This window comes from Aulonocara stuartgranti, assembly GCF_965226115.1.
Source record: "Aulonocara stuartgranti genome assembly, chromosome: 12".
Lineage (NCBI taxonomy): Eukaryota > Metazoa > Chordata > Actinopteri > Cichliformes > Cichlidae > Aulonocara > Aulonocara stuartgranti.
The window spans coordinates 5157738-5169227 of NC_138948.1; the positions used below are offsets into that span (position 1 = coordinate 5157738).

At 40.2% G+C, this 11490-nt stretch overlaps 1 protein-coding gene across 1 annotated transcript in view; it reads right to left on the minus strand.

Annotated features, from left to right (window-relative positions):
* Positions 1-6120, minus strand: part of LOC309718994 (stromelysin-3-like) — a 33704-nt gene extending 27584 nt beyond the window's left edge. Inside the window, exon 1 of the mRNA XM_082554699.1 lies at positions 5396-6120. Within this exon, the coding sequence (XP_082410825.1) occupies positions 5396-5512 (117 nt within the window). The 5' untranslated portion in view covers positions 5513-6120. The remainder of the gene's footprint in view (positions 1-5395) is intronic.
* Between the last annotated feature and the right edge of the window lie 5370 nt (positions 6121-11490).

Here is an 11490-nt window from a genome sequence, read left to right on the forward strand (position 1 = left end):
CCTGAAAAGTGAAGCCAATAGGGAAGGGCATGACAACTTTTTTACCAGCCAGCGGGGGGCATCACCTTTCATTGAGACATGACTCCAGCTCATGTGATCCATGAGCTCTGTAAACTCTTCCCTGACGACTGTGGTCACTTTTTTTGCCATTTCACAAATCACAAATTATTAGCCAATGAGCATGTGCAGTGCCCTGTTTCTCGCCCCTCGCTCATCACATCTGGTTTCAAAACACCAAGATGGCGACTGCAAAAATGCTGTGCTCAAGGCTTCACAATTACAGAACTTCACCACCGACTGATGTTCAGCCTGCATCAGTCACGACTACTTAGTGTACGGTTCTAACAGAACAAACAGCAAATCTGGCACCAGAAGGTGTTTAACTCTTGAGAAGAACGTATGCGCTGTGTCTAACAGATGTGATTGATTGGTCACGTTCCTACCACAGATTAATCAGGCTCAAGTTTTATTGGGGACTGGACCAGTAAAATCCAAATATTGTTCAACAGATTTGTTTTTACAGTAACGCAGTTTGAGCTTTAGCACCAACCTGAAACGCTGCATGCCAATACTAACAAGTGGGTGACATCACTATATACAGTCGCTATATATACTTTTATATGTAGGCTATGCACTCATAACCTTTTTGGGTGCATGAGCAGTGCTGCTCGAACTGTGTAAATTGAGTTTTCAGTTGTTCTTTATTTAGTTTAAGACAACAAAACAACAGGTGAGACCTGCTCCTAAAACACCTGAGACAGAAATCCATAAATCCATCTTAGAGTCTTAAAGACTTTATTATGAATACTTTATAAGTGAGAATCAACAGATTTTTCCCACATTACAATATTATTGCAACGCTTCCCTCTCGGTGACATATTATTGCGATTTTTAATATATTCTCACATGCTGAGTGCATTATGGTGAATTACTGCTTAATCACATTTTTTCAACTGCAAATTATGTCCTCAAAGTAAAACTTTGTCTTTATCTGTTTTATCTAATGAGATAAAGTTATCAGATTTCAGTTATTGTTTTCATTAACACCTAAAGACTAAAGATGGAGTCTGTCTGATATCAGTCTGTGATTACATTATTTTTTGATGCCTCGCTGAATTTGTAGATTTCCTCACTTAGAAACAAATAAATAATCTCTAATTTCATTTAGTTCTAGTTTATTTTGAACCAAGACGAACAAAATATCAACCAAAAATCCATAAATAACACATTATATAAAAGTTCTGAACTGATTTGGGTGTCATTTTGTGACATACGTATTTGATGCCCTAGAATTCAGCCAGAACTCCGACTCCCAGAATTCTGTGTTGGAGGTTTTTCTGTTGAGCCGATTTAATGTAGATTTGCTAACATTAACTCATAAATTTGATGAATGAAATGAACCCTGTTATTCATAGTAATCCCAGAATATTTTAATAAAATAATGATAATTGGTGTTCCTGTATTGCCACTCAAAATATCACGATACCATTGCTATATCGATTTTTTCCCCCAACCCTTTCCATAAAATGTTTGCCTCGAGGCACGCTGCTTAGGTTACAGCCTCGATGTCATCCAGCTTTCTTGCATCTACACTTGCATCTAACCAGAAACTGCTGCAGGTGGGCAACTGGTTCATGTGCCGCTATGACGAGCTCACCAAGGCTGCAAAGTGAAACTACCTCCTGCAGCAACAGTCCAAGAGTATGAAGTCTGATCTTGTGTGTGCACACCTACTGCCCCACTACAGACACAAATACAGTGTAATTCTCTGGGAGACATTGCATTCAGTCAGTAGAGTAACCTGAACTGGAAATATAAAGGTCTGATACCCTCCACCTCCTCTCACCTTATCAGTAAAGGATTCAGAATGAGGCTCCTCCTCTTAAATAACAAGTTTTTAAGTGTATCCCCTTCCTGTGGTGTCTCATTCGACAATTTCAGCCCGCTGCAGCTGTGACCCAGATCCGCTTGATGGGAACCTAGGCTGGCTCTGATGTCACCATTGCTCTCACGGTTCCCCGGCCAATCCCTTTGCTTGAATGGCATCAACGTGATGGAAAAAAACAGACCGGGAAAACCAAGGGGCACTCCGGTTTTGCTGACAAAAGCGAAATGCAAACAGTTAGCTCTTACGGCCCCCTTACCCCAGAGAAAACAGGCGCTATGTATCCCACTGCCCTGAATGCCACAGACACACGGGCCTGCCCGGGCTTGTGTGATCGCTCACTCTGTTGTCAAAAAACAGAGAAAGAGAGAAAAAAAGTGACAACACTGCAGATTACAGTTTCCCATGAAATGACCAGGAGTCATAAAACCATTTTCGCCACAGGTGCAACATAGTTCTGACAATGTGTTGCTAGTATAGCAATATTTCTTCACACCGTGACAATGTGTCATAACAACACTGCAGTGATCTGATGTCTGATTACTTTAAATTAAAAAAGAGGAAAGAATTGAAAGAATGTGGAAAACAATATGTGAAATTATTCAAAACAATGGAAGCACAACAGCAGGTTAACATGTCAGGCTGCGATCAGCTGACCAATGCTGCTAGCTCAATATTCACTGCTCTTTGTGGATTTAGCCAGCTATACTTTACTCTGACTACCACCAGTGGGCAATGGGTGAAGTGTTTTGCCCAAGCACAATGACCGAGCTTGTCCAACCCGGGGCTTGAACCGGCAACCTTCGGATTACAAGGCGAATTAGCAGTAACACGCAGTCAGTAACAAAGATATGCATAACCCAGACCCAGGCCCCACACTTTGAGCTGTAATCGGGTCCTGCTGAACCGTCCTCTTTACATCATCCTAAATGTCTCCTGTAATTCAGTGGGAGAAAAGTGTGGCTAAAGAACTTGCCTCTACCAGTGAGAGGAAGTTACCATAAAGTAGAGCAGACATCAGATCATGGATAGCTCTTCTGTCTTAGACAATACTGCTCCACTGCTTAAATAAAAAATCTTGTTTACTATTAAGAAAACTAGAAAAGAAATACTGGGTATCTTCTATTATTGTAAGCAGATTCATGTTATCTTAATTTTTCACTTGAATTCTTGATTTTTGCTGCACCCTAAACAGCCATTAGAAAGTTACTTCTTGCTTTAACTTAAAATATTGAATGTTGAAAATGCTTAAAGATTATATGACTCTTTAGACTAGTTTCCAGTTGTGTAGCAATGAACGTATTCTGTCTGCTTGTTGCAAAAAGTACTCAGACTGTATAGAAATCGATGAAGAATTGGACCCTACTCTTTACTTGCTGATGGTATTTGCTGATATCGCTGTTAGTATTTGTGACAGCTGAAAAAGGAAAGTTTTATGTAAAAAAAAAAAGAGCCGGGAGAAACACCATTCAAACATATAATGAGCTGATGTTGCATAGTTTGTCCACCAGAGGGCACTCTGCAACTTCCCTGTGTTTGGACTAGCACAAACACAGTAACCAGCTGCCCTAAGCCGAGTCAGGCAGAGTGTTAATGGGTAATCTTGTTGTAAAAATAAAACATTATTTTTAAGCTGCATTGTCATATAATTTCATTTATTTAATTCTTAAATAACTACACATAACAGATATGAGTGAAATCTGTTTATGTTGTGCGTGCCTGAAAAATATCACTTCCTGGTAATAAATAAAAGGCCCTCATTCCAGGATAAATATTAGGGAGAGGACGTGCTACCAGTGTAGTTATCAAGAGCTCAGTCGGAGTTACAGGCAATTGGAAACCAATGACAACATATTTATAAATGCTGTATTCCAACCATACCAGTAAATCATGCCAGGGCAGCAGTCACTGGCACGAGTCCTGAAGACTCGTACAACAAAGTGTATGAACCTGCTACCAAACTAGCTTGCTGTTATGGTAGACCAGTCCTGGCATGTTCTCACCTGATCAAGGACCTGGTGTTAGCTTGGATTAAGACCTTTACAGGAATAGCTTTCCCTGCTTTAAAGTTCAAAACTCGCCATTGCATTTCTCATGAAACAATTGGTTGTTATTTCCCAACTGACAGATACACTTGCCTTAAAGTATTCTTATTTCTCTGGAAATCTCTTGTCAGGAAATCTTTACATCTTGTGCTGTGCAACTTTTGTCCAAATTGCACTGTGTGTAAAACATAATGCACATTATTTACTCTACACATCTGAAAATAGGTTAAAAAATTCTTGTTAACTTGTAATCAGCAGAATGTAATCATTATTCCGGGTAAGGATTACGTTCTTCTCTGTAACTACATATGCGAGCTGCCAGATTGTTTTGATAAAATGCGTTTTTGCTGTATACCTATAAACAGGACATTCCTTAGAACAAGCATCCGTGTTAAACAGGCCTTCACTGAGTAAATAACAGTTAAATAATCTAGAAAGGAGTCACGTGATGCAGGAGGAGCCGTGTAAATAAAAACACGGATTAAAGGAGTAGTAAACATAGCTGAATCTTAAATTACAATGCTAGAATAAATAGTTACATTAAACAACACTGCAGCATGTGGTCAAGTCCCCCATAATGGCAACAGACCAAACAACTGCTAAATTAGAAAAGCCACCACAGCACATGACAATGACAGAAAGACGCCATCATGCCGGGGCCATATGGAGGACCCCTCACTTTTATGGTGTTGTTGACAAAATGCCTTTAAGAGCTGTTATTACAGCTTCCTGCCCTGCAGACAGACTGCAGGAACCCTGCAACCTTTATTTTCTCTCTCCCTCCTCCCAAACCATCAGATCCTCATTACATCTGAGTCAAAACCAAAACACTCTGCTGTCACCCTGCGTGCATGCAATGCAGAAGACGTCAGGTTTGGCTGCAGTCACGCTCGTGGATGCTGCTGCTGAGCAGACAAAAAGTAAACAGTGATGATAGTAATTTCTTCAAAGTAAGAGCAGCTCTCGGGCTAATTACAGTGACAGGTCAACTGCTGTGCGCCCCTAAAATAGCCATTTTCTTAATTACAACACAAAGGTCATTGGTCGTGATGATTGAAAGCCACGCGCGTGCACGTGCGAGCACTTTTGCAGCTGGAGAAACACGTAAGAAAACCTGGAAGTAATTTCAAGTCAAGCCGTTTTTATGCAACAATTAATAGCGTGTTTATTCTGGAGCAGACTCTAAAGTCTGCACGGTAAAGCGGGCTATTGTGCACGACTGTGTGCACATGTGTCCGTGTGTGTTTTAGGGGGCGTTGGGGCCGATTGTAGCAGCAGAAAGAATGAAGAAAGCAAACACTGCACAGTCCTTCAAAATGAAAAGCAACAAGTCATGTTTGATACGTGCAACAGTGTCAGAGCTGAACCACTCATTCAAAGTTTACAAACTTCTGCAAAAGCACGGATGCTTCGACTCGGCGACAAGTTACAAAAATAGGGAAAAAACAGGCGTGCTCCAACTCACCGGTGCCTCTTTGTACCTGCTGGACCCCCGCGCTGGAAGACAAAGCATGACCTGTAAGTACTGCAGCGCAAAAACACAGCAGCACACGACCAGAGAAGTCCGCATCATTGCAGCCATCGGAGCCGTGGTGGTGGTGCACAGGAGAGCTGTTTTGCGCAGTGCAGAGCCCGGAGTCACACCGCTGCAGGATCTGGGGCAACTTATATAGACAGATTTCTTTGTTCTCAGTTTTTTTTTCTCCAGATAGACTTTCTTTTTTTTCTTCTTCTTTTTTCTACAGCCCCGGGCTGATAATACCACCCGCTACCATGTGACTCGTAACCCTTTCACTGCCACGCCTGTCAACGCAAAACAGATGATGTTGATGGTTTTGGGATTTTCACCCACCTGTTATTTTTTATTTATTTATTTCAGAGACAAGATTAAGTTTAACCCAGGATTAAGTTTAAGTGGGGAAAGTGCATGAACTATAAACTCAAACACATGTACAGCGGAACTATTCAGTACTTTTAGAAAAAATGCAATGCGATTATTCTGAAAACAAGATGAAATAAGAGTGAGTGGGAGAATTTTTTTTAAAACTTAATTTCCATAATCACGCAGGTAGCATGTAATCGGCTCTGTCTGTCTGTCTGTTTGTTCGCAGTTAACACTTTTCAAGATATCATTTTTAAATTCTGTGTGATGGTAAAAACCAAAAACAGCCAGAGCTGATTTATTCTTCCTGAAAATATGTTCAAGGTCAAAGTCAAAGTGATCTACAGCAAATGTGAAAATTAATAATCCCACTTTTTAAACATTATCCTCAAACTTCACATCAGTATACTATTGAGTCATATACCATATGGAGAAAACTGTACAGCACACTTTTTATTAAAAAAAAAAAAAAAAGACCTACAAGATCACACTGGCGCCATAAAGTTGGCAAATTCACACAATGCATGAATGTATCTTCAAACCTCATTTACGTTACAGCTTATAGAACCAAAGTTTTCAGCCAATTTGGCTCCGACCATATGTGCAAAGATAATAAAATAAAAACATTTCAATATGTAATTCTTCAGTGTCACAGGTCAAAGGTCAGGGTCAGGTGAATTAGGAAAAAGCTTTAGTTTCCATTGGATGATGCCCTAAATGTAACGCAATAGATTATGTTGATGTCATTGGGCGACGTAAGCATTTTCTTTGTTTGAGATCTGTAGAATCTGATTTTTCAACACATAAATGTATGAATTCACAATAACACACAAAGATTAATACACTACTAGATTTCCGTAGTACCAATCCTGACATCAGCACTAATAATCTATAAAAACTGTTGATATCATCGCATTGTAATAAAAAAAAGGCTGACATCAGCATGTTGTAATAAGAATATCATAAAACATCAGAGTTTTAGGATTGTGTTCGGCCTTCTGGTGGAATGTAATGGTATCACATGCAAAGCAGGTGTGATTTAAACTTTTTGTGTTGCCTGACACCAAACCCCCTTTTCTTGGTAACATTATGGGTGATTGTGCCAGCACATTATTGTGTTAGGTTAGGGTAAGCACTTATACAATGACATAATTCTGAGTGCATCATTAAGAAATAAGACTCTGAGTTCATTTCCAATAAGTGTTATTACTAAAGATTTAAAACCTGTAAATCAGGGTGTCCTTACTTTCACAAAATTCCCTTATTGTTGGAAGTGGCTGCAGTGGAACTGCTGCCAATCTCACCTCTGACTGTCATGTCATGGAAACGTTATTACTACATTAGCTACAAACACCTGGAAGGGGTCCAGCCAGAACTCTAGAAGCTTCAGGTGGGTTTAGTGGGTCACTGGTGAGGACTGGACCTCAAAGTTTGTAACATTTAACTAAACAAATGAAAACTTTGTGTCTGTACATGGTTTTTAATACTCTATTAAAGCGTAACATGTCTAAAAGTAGACTTGTAAGTGATAACACTGGACCTATATGACCTTTATAGATGAGTGATGTACCCCAAGGAAGAGAGGTTATCCAGAGATTCCAATGGATTCAGTGTAGAGTCTGTAAACATATATAACTGAGTCATTTTAATTGTAATAAAGCTTAAAGTTGTGTATGAATAAGGACAGGCCTCCTTTGATTGACTGGTGTGCCAAAAGATATAACTGATAGATGTCTGCTTTTACACACCTCTGATTATTTGAGCTGGTTTTCTGTCCACTGTTTCAAGGTTGTGAACACTGCTGCAGTCTATCCTGGCTGCCATGGGGCAAGAGGCGGGTCACCTGTCTGTCACAGCGCTAACACATTGAGAAAGACAAACATATGACCAGCTACGAATGGCCAATTAACCCAACATGCATGTAGTTGGACTGGGCGAGTGAACACAGGGAGGAGGTACAAACCCAACCTCTAGACTGCCACGTCGCCCGCTTTGGAGCATTTTAATGCAATTTTGTGACAACTAATATGAAATGATGTGTTTATTGTAATAAGAGCCCTGTTTGTGTGTGTGTGTGTGTGTGTAATTGAACAACTTAATAGCCAAATAATATCATATAGGCAGGTCAAAAAACATCAATTTAAGATAAGATAAGATAAGATAACCTTTATTAGTCCCACACGTGGGAAATTTGTTTTGTCACAGCAGGAAGTGGACAGTGCAAAAGTTATGTAGCAAAAATTAGAATACAATAAGAATAAATACAGTACACAACTGTACAGAATAGAATAAAATAAAATACTATATACAGTAGAATAAAATAAAATAAATATACAATAAGATAAAAATAGAATACAAATACAAATACTATATACAACTGAGTAAAAATACAACGATGACAGAAAGGATTATTGCACTTAGTATTATTGCATATGTATGGATGTGTGTGTTTGTTCAGTTAAAGTCTTTATTATGGAGTCTGACAGCAGTGGGGAGGAAAGACCTGCGAAATCTCTCCGTCCCACACCGTGGGTGCCGCAGTCTCCCACTGAAGGAGCTGCTCAGTGCTGTCACAGTCTGCTGCATGGGGTGGGAGATGTTGTCCATCAGGGATGACAGCTTAGCCGCCGTTCTCCTGTCACTCACCACCTCCACTGGGTCCAGAGGGCATCCTAGAACAGAGCTGGCCCTTCGGATCACCCTGTTCAGTCTCTTCCTGTCCCCAGCAGAGATGCTGCCGCCCCAGCAGACCACGCCATAAAAGATAGCAGAAGCCACAACAGAGTCATAGAAGGTCTTCAGGAGTGGGCCCTCCACTCCAAACGACCTGAGTCTCCGCAGCAGGTACAGCCTGCTCTGCCCTTTCCTGTAGAGGGCGTCTGAGTTATGAGTCCAGTCCAGTCTATTGTTCAGATGAACACCAAGGTACCTGTAGCTGTCCACAGCCTCAATGTCCATACCCTGGATGTTCAGTGGTTGCAGTGGAGAATGCTTGTGCCTGCGGAAGTCTACCACCAGTTCCTTGGTTTTACTGGCGTTGATCTGGAGGTAGTTCAGCTGGCACCAGTCCACAAAGTCTTGGGTCAGACCTCTGTACTCCTTGTCGTCCCCATCAGTGATGAGGCCGACTATTGCAGAGTCATCAGAGAACTTCTGCAGGAAGCACTGGGTGGAATTGTGGGAGAAGTCTGCAGTGTAGATGGTGAAGATGGTCAATTTCATTGACTGCAAACTTTATTCCAAAACAGTTTTGTTTCATAAATGCAAACTAATTAAATTCATGCGTGCTTCACTTTAATGTAGCTAGCAGTAAAGCTCTAGCTAACAATTTACATAAAAAGCGTGCTTGCATGTGGTTTTCTCTCCTTGTGGTGTCATAGTTGACCCATCATTAATACATTGTTCATTACTACATTACAGCATTAAATATAACACTGATAGATTAATCCTATTAAATCCATTAATAGAATTTTGTATGAGTAATCTGAATTTGTAAAGTAATTAGTAACTGAAGTTACAGTGACCCCTGTCTAGGGCAGCCCTGTGACACCTGTGACAGCTGTGGCTCCAGCCCCCTGCAGCCACGAATTGGATAAGCTGTGAATGGATGGATGGAAATCGAAGTATTTTAGTTGCACAATTTAGCTTGTACTTGTTGTACTTTGTTACTTTCCAGTACTGCTAATATTTGCCCAATAGAGTTTGATGAAAGGACACTTAGTATGATAATACTTGACCTCTTAGGGAGGAGTATGAGTGAGGTGAAGTTTTTATAGCAATTCAAGGAGTGTGTGAGTGTGTGTGTTGACGCAAAAATACTCCCTTCGTGAGGAAAACCTCTTTGTGAGCCGGTGTGAGAACACTTCTGTAATTATAACCACTAATAGCGGTAAAGAATTTAGCAGTGCCTTTCTGTGTAATGACTGTCAGGTTTCTGAAGGCTATTTGAACGTGTAAAAGGGTTTCAATAAAATCTGATTGGCTGACAGGGAACTGCAAGCCCTGCACCACATCAGGCCTGTTATCTGCAAGTGTAATGACAGAGAAAAAGGAAAGGCTCTGTAAGAAAGTAACACTACTCATTTCTGGACAGGAGACTGTAATTAATGTTACTGCATGCAGATGAATTACGTAAACAGGCTGATTTAAAGCTTGCACTGGGCTGATGAGAGTATATATAGAGAGAACCACAGCACGACACGGTTGTTTTTGTCCACGGTGACAAATTAAACTGTAACTGACAGTTTAATTAATTAAACTGTAACATTTATTATGATTAAAAACAAACATTTGAAATTTCAAATCCTATAATGAATAACACCGAAGTCTTTCAATGTAAGAAACCTTTATTCTTTTGAGCATCACAAACTTTCAGGGGACACCCAAAAGTCCAGTTATTTTACAAAATAAATTTGTATTTTACGCACTCTATGCAGTCCGGCGATAAACATTGTGAATCCCAGGAGTTTGTAGAACCAAGTTCAGCAGTAAAAACTTGAAGTAAATATTTTATCGTTCTCTCACATCACTGAGGAGGAATTTTGGCCCACTATTCTTTGCTGCTTCAGTTCATTGAAGTTTCCACACATTCATTTATTCACAGCTCTCTTAAGGTCCTGCCAAAACCTTGATTGTGCCTTTGCAACATCTTCTTCTTTTCCTTTTCAGCCATTATGTTGTAGATTTGCTGCTGTGCTTGGGATCATTGCTCTGTTGCATTACCCAGTTTTAGCCAGGCTTTAACTGTCGGACAGCCTCGCATTTGTCTACAGAACACTTTGGTATCCAGACGAGATTAGACTCAAGCTGTCCGATCCTCACACCTCCACTACAGCTTGACAGTTGGTATGAGGTGTTTGTGCTTATATGCTGTGTTTGGTCTTCACTAAACAAAGCATATAAGTACTGTAAATTGTGTGCAAATGTAATTGGGACACAGTATGTGGTGCTTTTGGTCCAGATGAACAGAATCAACCTTTTAGGATTTACTTACCTGGATGATTGAGCACAGATCAAGACATTTATTTAGATGCAATTTTGCAAACCTAAGGTGCGCTGCCGTGGTCTGTTTAGTGAGAAGAGCCTTTCTTCTAACAACTCTTCCAAAAAATTCAGTCTTTTTCTTTTTGCACTATCACAAAGTTTAATATTTAACATGCAAACTGAGGCCTGTAGAGTCTGGGATGTAGCTGTTGGGTTTTCTGCAGTTTCTCTGAGTGCGGTCTGATCTTGGGGTGAATTTGCTGGGACGTCCACTTCTGGGAAGATTGTGGTGTTGTTGTAACATAGACTGGAAAGCTTCAGACAATCAAAAACTGTCTAAATGTTTACTTTTTAGAGGTAGTGAAACTTCAATTAGTCAGGTGTGTTTGATTAGCTCCAAATGGCTGATACTGTCCTACGTTTTTGTAGGACTGCTTTCCTGTGAAAATTTCTTTCTTCACATGACCGTAAATACCAGCAAGGCATAAAATGCTGGAAATATTTTTGACTCCCAGGCTTTCTAGTAAATAATATAACCACCAGCCTGTCACATGTGCCTGCAAAATGCTTTTCAAAATGACTAAAAACTTGGGGGGAAACATTAAACTGAATAGAAGTAATGAAAGGCTGTGTTGAAACATGAATTTCAAGGGTACAAATTGATGTCTTAGAGTAAGATGGGCTCTTTTCTCCCC